Source organism: Arvicola amphibius, chromosome 3 (assembly GCF_903992535.2).
Source record: "Arvicola amphibius chromosome 3, mArvAmp1.2, whole genome shotgun sequence".
Lineage (NCBI taxonomy): Eukaryota > Metazoa > Chordata > Mammalia > Rodentia > Cricetidae > Arvicola > Arvicola amphibius.
The window spans coordinates 50,570,519-50,583,495 of NC_052049.1; the positions used below are offsets into that span (position 1 = coordinate 50,570,519).

At 39.8% G+C, this 12,977-nt stretch overlaps 1 protein-coding gene across 1 annotated transcript in view; it reads right to left on the bottom strand.

Moving 5' to 3' along the window:
* Nucleotides 1-12,977, bottom strand: part of Fam169a (family with sequence similarity 169 member A) — a 58,303-nt gene that overhangs the window by 9,797 nt on the left and 35,529 nt on the right. Inside the window, exons 7-10 of the mRNA XM_038322541.1 lie at nucleotides 5,820-5,948; nucleotides 4,916-5,022; nucleotides 2,287-2,326; nucleotides 1,741-1,891 (exon numbers count right to left, since the gene is read on the bottom strand). Of these exons, the coding sequence (XP_038178469.1) occupies nucleotides 1,741-1,891; nucleotides 2,287-2,326; nucleotides 4,916-5,022; nucleotides 5,820-5,948 (427 nt within the window). The remainder of the gene's footprint in view (nucleotides 1-1,740; nucleotides 1,892-2,286; nucleotides 2,327-4,915; nucleotides 5,023-5,819; nucleotides 5,949-12,977) is intronic.

The following is a 12,977-nucleotide window of genomic DNA, read 5'->3' on the forward strand; positions in this document are numbered from 1 at the left end:
TTTGATTTTAATTTTACAGAGGGTTACAATTGTCTTGAGTCTCAAAAGAGACCTTGAACTTTGGACTTTTAAAGTATTGAGACTGAAAAATTATAATGACTTTTGAAGTTGGATCAAATATATTTTGCACTATGGTATAAGCCTATGGTGGTCAGGGAGTGGAATGTGGTGGTTTGGATGGCAATGATCCCCACAGGTTAAGAATTTAAGATAAAGCCAGGTGGTAGTGGTGCATGCCTTTAATTCCAGCACTCAGGAGGCAGAGGCAGGCAGATCTCTGTGAGTTCGAGGACAGGCTCCATTGCTACTGAGAAATCCTGTCTTGAAGAAAATCAAAATCAAACAAACAAACATCCAAGAATTTAAGATAAGAGTTGGGGAGTGGGGCACAAGAATTGCAAGGGGAGAAGGTTAGAAATGATGTGATACAGTATTCATCTATGAAATCACACCTGTGAATCAGGTGGTGCTGACATACGTCCTTAATCCCAGCATTCAGGAAGCAGAGGCAAACAGATTTTTGAGTTTGAGGCTAGACTGAGCCTGTAGAACACAGCTAGTGGGCCTTGAAATTCTTCTCTCTCCTAATTCTACTTATCAAGCTGTACTTATTTTTAAGCACTGACCCCAAAGGAATAGGTGGACAGTTACAGAGGACAGCTAGTGGTCTCTTCTGGATTCTTCATGTGCATGCACGCGCACACACACATACACACACAATCTTAAAAATTGACAAAAACATTAAATAACTGTTCATGAGACTACATAGTTATCTACACACAGTATTCATTTTACATTTAAATATTTACTTATATTCTATTAAAATTAATATTTAATTATCTTTATCTAAAATTATTTCCTACTCAAAGTAACAGACTTTTTAAAAATTTGAGGTAATTTAACATGTAAAGTGATAAAGCTATGGATTAACTAAATGACTGAATCAAATGGTTAGACAGAAAAGTCAAATTTTATTATAAAATATAAAATCTTGATTTCTATCAGATGTTAAAGAGCTGCAAAGATGGCTCAGTATAGCCTAGCTATAAAAGTCCTGGTTTCAATCCCCCTGTACCACATAAACAAGGTACTGTGGTACCCAGCTTGTAATCCCAGGCCTCAAGAGGTAGAAGCAGAAAGAAATGGCCACATAGCAAGTTTCAGACCATGTGAAATTCCCCTCCAAAAACTGAAAGATAGATTCAGAGACACCTTTTCTTGTTATTTTCAGAGACTTGCTGTCCAGCACAAGCTCACCTCACACTCCTGGCAATCGGCCCATCTCAGCCACCCAAGTAGTGCATTATAGACATTCGTCACCACATCTCACTTGAAGATAAAATTTTTACCAAGAATTCTATTGAGACTTGACTGCCAGGTCTCTGGAAAAACTGTACTATTTATGTTTATTACTATCCAGTAGCCTGGGTAAAGTGGATTAATTATAAAGTAACTGAATTTTCTTTAAATAGATTTCAAGCTTCAGCATTACTGAAACCTATCCTATCATAGTTGATGCATCTTCTGGGATAATACAATGACTAGAGTACTCTGGGTTTGCACACATGAAGACTCTAGAGTCAGAAAATAACATTCCTGGGAAACAGAACTGAAATACAAACCCTTGGGCAAAGATACCTGCTGCAGCACAGTGAAGTAGCTCAACCTTCAGGACCAGACACAACAGCACAAAAGCGACAACCACGAAACAATGTGAGTGAAGCATCATTTCTTCCTTACTTGTTTCCTGAAGCCACAGGTGAAGTCTGGGCAGTGTTCTCATCTTCACCTTGAGAACTACTAAATTCAGAATCCGGAAACCGCTTTCCGATCTTTGGTCGCTTTAGATGACTGCTTCGAGTTCGAGTAGACACAGGCGTCTTTTCTGGACCTGAGGGCAAACCAGGAAACTGCACTGACTATGCATGGGAAGGACTACCTATGAAAACATACAGAAAGGCAAGAACTACACCAGCTAACCCACCCACTGCTCACGGTACAGTTTTCCTCCTTCCTTCAGTTCAAGCTAAGAAAACATCAGCATTTGTTCTCATTCTAAGATTACTGCCAACGTTCACTCCTCGTATTTCCTGAGGGTTACTACATTCATCTTCTCTCCAACTGATTTTGGGGAATGATACAGACATTATGATCCTTATGTTACAGGAAAGGGAGGAGGGGGCTCAACAGCACCCCCAGTATTTACCCAGAGTAGTAAAATCGGGGAAGTTGTGCATGAGAGTCCAAAGCCAGAACACTTACTAAAAGAACAGCTGATTTTCTTACCTTCAGAAGTGCTAGCAAAGGCATCTTTTAGGGAATGGATCTAAAATAGAGATAAAGGTTAATATATAATGTTTTTAACTGTCCTTTCTCACTAAGGCCTATTTTGTTCAGAGTTTCAAAGAAAATATTTAACTGTATTCAAACACTACTTTTTGTTAAGAAATCTACCTTAAATTGAAAGGTTATGTTATATCCCTTGGCTCATTGTAAGCCTAAGAGTTTATCCAAGGATCTGAAATGTTACAGGTTTACCATGGAATGTCTTGGCATTCTGTCCAGTTACCTGCTCTCCTGACTTTTTCTGCATACTATCTTCACTTAATAGCTATTGTTGATGAATCAAAGCAAGTATTCCAAACATTATTCCTTATCTACATTAATGGCAATAGCAACCACAGTCATTCTAGCAATTCTGTGAAGAAATAGCCATGAGTCCTTCCTATCCCTCCACCAATCACAAAGCTTGTGGATTTTAAATGAAGGTTCTCTCAGAACTACCCTATCCTATCACCACTGCTTTATTATCTTAAATCTAAATAATTCCAAATAGCTTCTTCCCTGGCCAAGTCCCACCCTTTAACTATACCCTATCTAACCCTTTCCACCCAATAAAATGCTTCCCAGTCAGACTGTGCAATCCATTGCTTAAAACTTTCAAATCAATACCTTATCACTGTATAGAATACAAACTAAAAAAGTTTTCAATAATTAATTTCTTTTATATTAAGAATATCATTTCTGAATTATCTCTTACTTTTCTTTTACACGTTATACCTCTAAAATGACCTAACAACCCTTTTCATAGAACTCGACCTGCCCTTTAAATCATCCTGTACTATGTACCTTCAATCATTTGCTATAATAACTAAGGCCATCATTATGCTGCAATTTATATATGTTTCCAACAGTAGATCATCTAGTTCTCTCATGTACTCAAGAGCCATACCTTTATCTTTGAACCTCCACTGCTTGCCCTAATATCTACTCCATTACAAATGCCATCCACTCATTCAGCTACTACACACTTACTCAACTACACCATGGGAGGCGCACACATCAAAAGATCTATTTAGAGTTAAAAAAAGTCATCCTATATTTCAGAACAGCTAGTAAGGTTATGTGAATTTGAAAGTTGACAACAAAAGAAATGACAAATGTTTTGAGGAGATGGATATGCAAATTATCCCGATGAAATCATTACATAATGCACATAATAAAATGTCACATTGTACTGCAGAAACATATGCAAATATGTGTTAATTGAAATTTAAGTCTAATTATAGACTTTAAAGTAGTTAACTGTGCCAAATGCATAATAAAAACCTTGCCTTCAAGAAGTCTGTAGTTCAACTAGAAAAAATAGAAATGATAAAAGGTAAAGAGACCCACATGTGATATTTTATGTACAAAACAAGTAAAAGCAAGCAAAATACCACATCACCAAAAAATGAACCATGTAGTCAAAATAAAATTACTGTAAGTAGTTAAAAATCTTTTCTTGAACTAAAGTTTTATGAAGAATATCAACTTCAAAAATGACAGAAAATACCATTTATGCTATTAATCTTATGACATATTGCCACTACAATATATTCTCATTCAAATGACATTTAAAGCTATTTGGCTTCAGAGTAAAATAAACTATAGCCCTTATAACAATTGTGGGAAGAGCAAGGTTTTCAGTTTTTCTTGATTTTATGATAACTGAAAACAGTCTGTGAATGTGTTTATCTGAGGAATATGGACTGTAACATAAAAAGAACAGGCTTGCCAGGCATGGTGACAGACAGACACCTTTAGTTCCAGACCTTAGGAAGAAGAGGCAGGTGAGTCTTTGTGAGTTCCAGGACAGCCAGGGAACATAGTGAAACTCTGTTTTAAAAACAAACAACTAAAGAAAAGAAAAAAAAAAGCAAACACTATGATGTCCTAAACACAGAAATATGTGTAAAACCTGATTTTGTAGTAGTCTTATTATTTATGTATTAGACAAGTATAAAACTTTTCAAGTATGGTCAATTTTTAAGACATGAAATATAAATGGTAGAGGGAAGCAAAGAAAAAGGTAGAGCTCAATAAAAACTAATAAAAAAGGAAAAAATATAAATTGTAATTAAATATATATAAAAAACAACAGCGGCTAAAAATCTGTGAAATAGTAATATATATTTTCCTTTTATGTACATATAATTTAAATTAGCTTTACTTAGCTGATAAAACTAGTAAACAAAAAAAGCATTAAATCCTTAATAATCAGTTGACAAAAGTCACCAAGAAAATGAATGCAGTTGTAATTTCTTAAATTTGCTGAATGAATTGTAACATTTGAAACTTAAGCTGGGTCTTGGCGTGTGAGCCTACAATCTGAACTCTTCATGAGGCCATGAGGCAGAGCACATTTTCAAGTTCAAGGTCAGGCTAGACTATAAGCCAGTCTAAGCAACATGGTGAGACCTACCTCAAAATAAAAAGTAAAAGCGGGGCTGGGCTAGGGATGTAACTCAGTGGTAAAACACTTCCCTAGGTCACATGAGGCCCCATGGCAATGTTCATGATCACCAAAATAATAAACAACAAAAACAAAGGACACAAAAACATTACTATTTCCTATGACGGTCAAAGAGTATACCTGCATCTCACTAGACTGACTGTCTTCCATTCCAGGCTCATATTCTGGTACAGCAGCAAGACCATACTCTCCAGACACAGGTCTTTTAGCTTCATATTGAGAAATCTCTGTATACAGAAAACGTTTAAATATAAACTAATCATATCTGATTTTCATTTTAATGGTATCTGGTGATCTTCATCAACTCCCAAGAGCAGCATAAATAAAAGGATTAAGAATCTGTGTCTCCTTCACAACATCTGATGCCCAATCTTTGATGCACAGAGCCTAGGCCACGCTTCTTCCCTAATACACCCATTTTCACTCCTAATTCCCACTAAGGCAGTTCACTATTTGGGATAGTTCTAGGACTGTTTTTGTTTTTCAATTTTACTTTTATTTCTTTTTCTTTTTTTCTTTCTTTTTTTGGGGGATACGGTTTCTTTGTAACTTTGGAGCCTGCCTGAAACTTGTTCTCTAGACCAGGCTGGCCTTGAACTAACAGAGATCGTCCTGTCTCTGCCCCTTGAGTGTGCCACCACCACTCAGTTTAGCTTAATTTTACTCTTTTAGACTTATTTAATGTGCAAAAGTATTTTGTTAGCAAGTATGTATGTATACCATGTGTGTACCTGGTGCCCAAGGAGGTCAGAAGAGGGTGCCAAATCCAATGGAACTAGAGTTATACACATGGTTGTGTGCCACCATGTGGGAATTGAATCCAATCCTTTACAAGAGTAACAAGTGTTGCTTTAACTCTCCAGCCCCCTCTAGGTCTGTTTTTTATTAGTGACTCAAAAGTAAAAGCACAATAAACTTTAAAAGAGGGTCTGCAACCAGAAAGGCCTCAGGAGTGCTCTGAGGTGTAAGGCACCAGCACATCAGGGGCTGCTTTTTAAACCGTCCCATATCCTACTAGTCTTACCTGCAACTTTAACTGCTTCTCTCTGTAATGCTCTGGTGACTGGTATCCGCTGATGCCAATGACCTACCCCTTCTACTTCCCACAGAAGTTCATGATCTCCTGGGTACTTTTCAAAGTATTGCTTGGAAGCTGAAAAACATATTTAACAATTTCCTAGATATCTCAAGTAGCAAAAAAAGAAGAAAGTGAGGTGCCCAAGTCATTCAGCGAGGTAGCATAATCTGATACCAAAAACATGACCAACGTATCTTACTAAGACCACGCAGCAGTCTCAGTTACAGGGAAACTCTTAAGACTGGAGAGATGGATTCATGGTTAAGAGCATTAGCTGCTCTTCCAGAGGACCTGAGTTTGATTCTTAGCACCCCTATGTTGGCTTACTCCAGTTCCAGGAGATCCAGTTCCCTCTTCTGGGCTCCACAGGTGCCAGCAAAACACTCATAAACAAAATATATCTTTTAAAAAGTAAAAATCTTACAAAATTCCAAATAAGAATTTTAAGTGATAAATCTAAAGAACGTCAGTACAATACATATAATAAAGGATGTCATTATGTAAGGTTTAAAATCATACTACACAAAATGGTAGAAGAAAACATGATAGTCTGTCAAAACAAGTCACAGAGAGGAAGTCAAAGACTATTTGAGTATACTTCGGTGGCCTAACTGAATAGATAATTCAGAAGAAATAAAAGCAGAAGGAGTGATGAAGAATATACAGCACTGCAGACAATACCACTCAAGTATGTACTTATAAAGGACAAAAATCATCACAATTGTAAAGACTAGTGAAAATAAAAACAATTACAAGGCACACTATGCTTTTTAAAGCTATGAGCATGCAAATATGACATCATGCGAAAGAAGAATGCAGACCTCAGTAGTGCAGTTATGGCTGGGGAGCAAGGGAAAGGGGGCTTACAAACAGCTCCAAAGGGAAGAACTGTATATATAATAATAAACTGTACAAAACTCCCTGAAGAGCAGCTAATGCTTTTAACCACGAAGCTATCTCTCCAGCCTCAAGAATTTACTTGTAACTGAGATCACTGAATACTCTTGGTGAGTTACCTTGGTCGTGTTTTGGTGTCAAGTTCTGCCACCTTAATGAGTGGCACATCACCTCACTTTCCACTCTTCTTTTTTGCTATTTTAAGAGATATCTGAAAAATATCTGCTGTGGGAGCTCCTTCAGCCAATAGCCTGTAGAAGGAGCAGCGGGATACATCCCGCCACCTGGCTCCCGGCCGCCTGGCTAGCTTTACACCAGAAATAATTACACGGAAACTATTCTTTTAAACACTGCCTGGCCCATTAGTTCCAGCCTCTTATTGGCTAATTTTCACATTTTGTTTTAACCCATATTTAGTAATCTGTGTAGCACCACGAGGGGTGGCTTACCAGGAAGATTCTTAACCTGTGTCCATCTTGGAGAGGAGAACTATGGCGACTGCCTGAAGCATCTGCCTCACTGCCTTCTTCCCAGCATTCTGTTCTGTTTACTCCGCCTACCTAATTTTCTGTCCTATCAAAGGGCCAAGGCAGTTTCTTTATTAACCAATGAAAGTAACACATAGACACTCCTCCATCAATAGTCTTTAAGACACCAGCCCACTTGGGCGTGGTCTTATACTATAAATGCAGCTGTAAAGTATGCACTTGCTTCCAGTTCTCACTTCCAGCTACTAGATTCTGTTCGTATTCCCTGTTCATGCAGAGGACTGTGATCTAAGACAGTGATCTGTTGAGTCTAACCCTAAATAAATAACCCTTTATTATATATAATCCTGAACTAGTGTGAGATTATTTTGTATCTTCTGCCATCAAATATCTGAAATGCTAAATGTTTCAGTTTTTCATTTTTTTTTTTTTTTTTTTTTTTTTTTTGGTTTTTCGAGACAGGGTTTCTCTGTGGCTTTGGAGCCTGTCCTGGAACTAGCTCTTGTAGACCAAGCTGGTCTCGGACTCACAGAGATCCGCCTGCCTCTGCCTCCCGAGTGCTGGGATTAAAGGCGTGCGCCACCACCGCCCGGCTAGTTTTTCATATTTTAAATACTTGCATAGGCTATACTATTGAGCATACTTAAATCTGAACATTTTAAACGCTCTGAAACATGAAACTGAGTGACATATGCTTAGTAAGTTTCAGACTTGGGAGCATTTTGCATTTTGGTGAGGCATGCTCAGCCTATATGTAATTCTTATTAAGACCAAATTTTTGTTAAATTTGCCTAGTCTGTATACTAAACAAAAGAGCAATAGGATACTATTCTATCATATGAACAAATATAAATACCTAGTGGGAATCCACAGACTGACTTTTAACTGGGCATTTTCCAGTCCTTCTCTCAAACCATAAGTCTATGTCCCAGGCTTGGAGCAAGAGGAATTCCAATGCAAAGAAACTTTCACACACAAAGACTGTTCCACATCCACCATACATGTATCCCTTACCCCAAATGCTTGAGACAGAAGTTTAGTGGTTTTTTTCCAGATATTTTAGTATTTTGCCATCTTAAATACAAAGCCTTTTTAAATATACACACAGTCTGAAGATAACTATATATAATAGTTTCAGTGTGTCTATCTATGTGTTGTGACCTGTCACAAGAGCACCAAATCAGTGCTCAGAGTTGTTTAAATTTTTATGTCAGCCATTGACTGTCTGAGATGCTGCAGTGAGGAAGGTAAAGATGACTGTTAGGTAGCTAGACAGGAATTAGCAGGCTTGGAGGCCAATCAAGATGGATCCTTTCCTCACAACCTGGACTCCCTCCCATTTACCATGAAAAAAATGCAGGTTTGGGGAAATACTGTGACCCATTAAGGGAAAGCTACTTCTCATGGTCTTACTTCTGGCCCTGAGTGGAGACATAACATTTCATTCATTCATTCATAGATAATTGGAGATATAACGTTTTGTTTATTTGTATGTCTATTTTGGTCTTTCTATGTAGCTCTGGCTGTCCTGTAACTCACTGTGTAGTCCAGCCTGGCCTTGAACTCACAGAGATCTGTCTGCTCAACATCCCAAAGAAGAAAACATTATATACTATGGCCCCCTCCCTTAAGAGTAGGACAGGCTCTAGAAACTACAGGGAAACCCTTTCTCGAAAAACCAAAAAAAAAAAAAAAAAAAAAAAGAAAAAAAAGAAAAGAGTAAATCCCCCCTACACACACACACACACAAAGAAAAACCAAAGAAGCTAAGCAACAAGGAGGGCTCAAGGGGGAACATGTGAATCTCACTGTGAAGGGAAAGTAGAACAGACATCACAGGTTGTGGGGGAGGGGGAGGTTAAGCGGGAGGATGGCCACAGGAACAGGTGGTATCATGTTGGGGGAGGATGGAGGGAGACTACTGAAGAAGACAACGGGAATCAGGAGCATCTTTGGGATAAGCTAAAACCTAGTGCAATGGAAACTCCTGGAAACTTACGAGGGTGACCCCTAGCTAAGACTCCTAGCAATGGGAGATATGGAGCAGTCATCTCCTGCAGGCGGGCAGGGCTTCCAGTGGAGGGACTGGGACTACAATCCAGCCACACAACCTCTGACCTATAACTTGCCTGCTTTTATAAGATATGTTGGACAAAGGTGGCAAAGAAGTGACAGGCATGGTCAATGCATGACTAGTCCAGCGACAGGAGCCACCCCTGACAAGGCCGGGAGGGTCCAGAGAACTAGGATGTTCACCCGAACATGACTGGAAAAAAGGGGAAAGTCAACGAAATGATCACTAAGGATATTCTGTTATGCTCAGTTAGGTGCCTAGCCCATCTGTTATCAGAAAGCTTTACCCAGCAACTGATGGAAACAGATGCAGAGACCTACAGCCAAACAATGGGAGGACCTCTAGAAATCCTGCGAAGAGAAGGACCATGGAAGTCAGAGGGGCTAAAAGCACCGTGAGAAAACACGCTGAGTCAACTGACCTGGGCTCATGTGGGCTCAGACTGAACCGTTAACCAGAGAACTTGCATGGGACTGACCTGGACCCTCTGCATACATGTTAAGTTGTGTGGCTTGGTCTTCTGGTGAGACACCTGGCAGAGGGATTGGGGGCTGTCTCGAACTCTACTGCCTGTTCTTGGGACCCTTTCCTCCTGCTGGGTTGACTTGTTCAACCTTAATAGGAGAGGAGATGCCTAGTCTTGCTATAACTTTATTTGCCATGGCTGGTTGATATACATGGGAGGCCAGCACTTTTCTGAAGGAAGGTAGAGGGAGTGGATGAAGGGAAGGTTGGGAGAGGGACTGGGAAGACAGGAGGGAGGGAGGGAGGGAGGGAGGGAGGGAGGAAGGGAGGGAGGGAGGGAGGGAGGGAGGGAGGGAGGGAGGGAGGGAGGGAGGGAAAACTGTAATTGGGCTGGGAAAAAATTAATTAAAAGAAAAAGAATTAGTTTTTTTTTTTTGTAAAAAAAAAAAAAGTTAATCCACTGGGCTTGCCAATTACTCGGGCAGGAGTTCACCCCTCAAGAAAACTGATTTACCCTAAGATGTGTTAAGGAGATGGGGAGAGATAATTATCTGCATTTGGAGATAATGGCCTCATCCATCCCAGGAGCCCTTCTCTTGTGGCAGTTGCTCACAAATATTCACTGCTAAACCTGCCACTTTTCTAAGCTGAAGCCCAAGTGTCTACCTTCCTTTTTGCCCCTTGTGGTCTATTCTTGAGATGCTCTGATGTTCTGGGATTTCTCACTATTTTTTCTGTACACCCTCGGCCCTTGCACATCTCCATTGCTGACCCTGACTCACACGGCTCGACTTTCACTCTTCCTTCTCTCTTTCTCCTCCTAGTACCTGCTGGGACTTATAGCATGGAAATCTTGTGGTTTATCTCTCAAATTCTTGTTTGGTTCTTAAGCTTCCTTCTGAGTCTGTTTTTAATTGTTTTTTTTATCAAGGACTAAGAACCTGTAAAAGAAAATTCTAATTTCTCAGTAACACATGTCTTGTTCAAATCTATGTTCAAAACACAGTCAACTTGCAGAACACAAAATCAGCACATAAAAACCAGAGTGCTGCTATACAGAAATGGCAAATATATTTTAACAGTTCTTTTTATGTGTATGGGCATTTGCCTGCATGTATTCTGCACCACTTGCATATCTGCTGCCCATGGAGGCCAGCCAGAAGAGAGACTAAGATCCTGCAGGACTGAAGTTACAGATGGCTGTGGGCCACCACGTGAGTGCTGGGGAACCAAACACAAGTCTTCTGGAAGAGCAGCTAATGCTCTCAACTACTGAACCATCAAAATAGGAGATTAATTTATTTAATTTATGTATATGTTTACTCTTGGATGATGCACATGTAGTGTGAAATGTGTGAAGTGCATGCACATGCATGTACCCATCCATGCAGAAGTCCAGATGTTTCCATCTTCCTCTAATACACTCTGTTTATTATCTGGGATGGGGTTTCTTACTGAACCCAAAGCTCAGTTTTGGTAAAGCTGGTTGGCCAGCAAACTCAAAATAGCCCACCCACCTTCAACCCTCAAATGCTAAAGTTACAGGCACTCATGGCCATGCCCAACTTTTCCATGGGTGCAGGGAATCTGAATTCATGTTCTTTTGCCTTTAAAGCAAGTGTTCTTACTCAATGAGCCATGTCTCCAGACCCACTAATGTCAAATTATTAGAAACAGAAATCAGGAAAACAATCTCATTTACAAGAGCCTTAAAATACCTAGAAACAAGTTTAACCAAAAAGGATGAAAACTTCCTATAAACAGCATATAATACTGATACAAAACTTGAAAAGAGGGGCTAGGGAGATGGTTCCACTGTCAAAAAACAAAAATACGCAAACAAACAAACAAACAAATAAATAAATAACTTGCTACTCTTCCAGTGGACCTGAGTTTAGATCACAGCAGCCATGTTGGGAGGCTTACAACTTGCTTATAACTCAAGCTCTAGGAGATCCAATGTAATTTCTGGCATCCACAGGCACTAGCACACATGTGGCCTGGCTGGCAAACAGACAGGCACACATGCACGAAAGCACTCAAGCATACAGGCATGTACGCATGCATGCATCCTAAAGGATGGTTTGTTAAAGAGGAGGAGTAGAGGTGGGAGAGGTCAGAACCTTATGAAAAGCCTATCCCACACTCAAGAGTATTAAATAGTGTATACTTAGATTTAAGAATTCCACTGTAAAGAGAGACTATGAGTTAGTGTGAGTAGATATACAAGTAGAACGGCCTGTCTCTGATAACTGCAGGGTACAGAGGTCCTTGCTCTCACAGATAAGCACTAGGGAAACCAGGAATCTTGAACATGCAAGGTCATCTATTTAAAGAAAGAGATATATAACCTGTTTTCTGACCAGAAGGCTGGGAACTAAGGTAGTTAACAGGCAAGGCAACCTCTGTGCTATCTGTAGGGCCAGGCCATTATCTGGCTCCCCCAGGCTCCCACATACAGGGCCAGAAATGGTTAATAGCCTGGGTGACCTCTGCACTATCTCCATGACTGTTAAGAGCACTTGCCACACTAGGCCCTACCTAGGCCCTTAAGGTAACACATGTAGCCTATCTATAGAACCATCTTCATGCAAGAAGTGACAAGTACTTTGAAAAGAATTTTGATGTAATCATGCCTTAAGCTTTATTGTGGACATGGGCTTGTGTTACACCAGGAAATTTAAATATGCTTAACATAAACCACCAGTGTCGGACTCAGGAAGCTTGAACCAACACTGGCTAATAAGTCATGTTAAACTGGATTTCCTTCTTGCCCTGGATTGCTACTCTGCTGCCACGGCATTTGCAGAGAATCACAAAATAGGGTTTATTTGTAATCAACTCTGAAAAGAAGAGGTCATTAGGAGCTTTGGTTATCAGTGGGGGTAGGGGTGGGAGTGGCAGACAATCTAAGTAAGACACTTATCTCTAAAGGGTCACCCTGAGAGAGATGAAAACTACAGGGTTTTGGTTGTTTTTTTTTTTTTTTTAAGATTTATTTGTTATGTATACAGTGTGCTGTCTGCATCTGCATGTATGCCTGAAGAGGGCACCAGATCTCTTTACAGATGGGGGTGAGCCACCATGCCTCTGGAAGAACAGGCAGTGCTCTTAACCTCTGAACCATCTCTCCAGCCCCTACCAAGAGGGTTTAAAAATGGAGGGAAATCTGAAAGATAC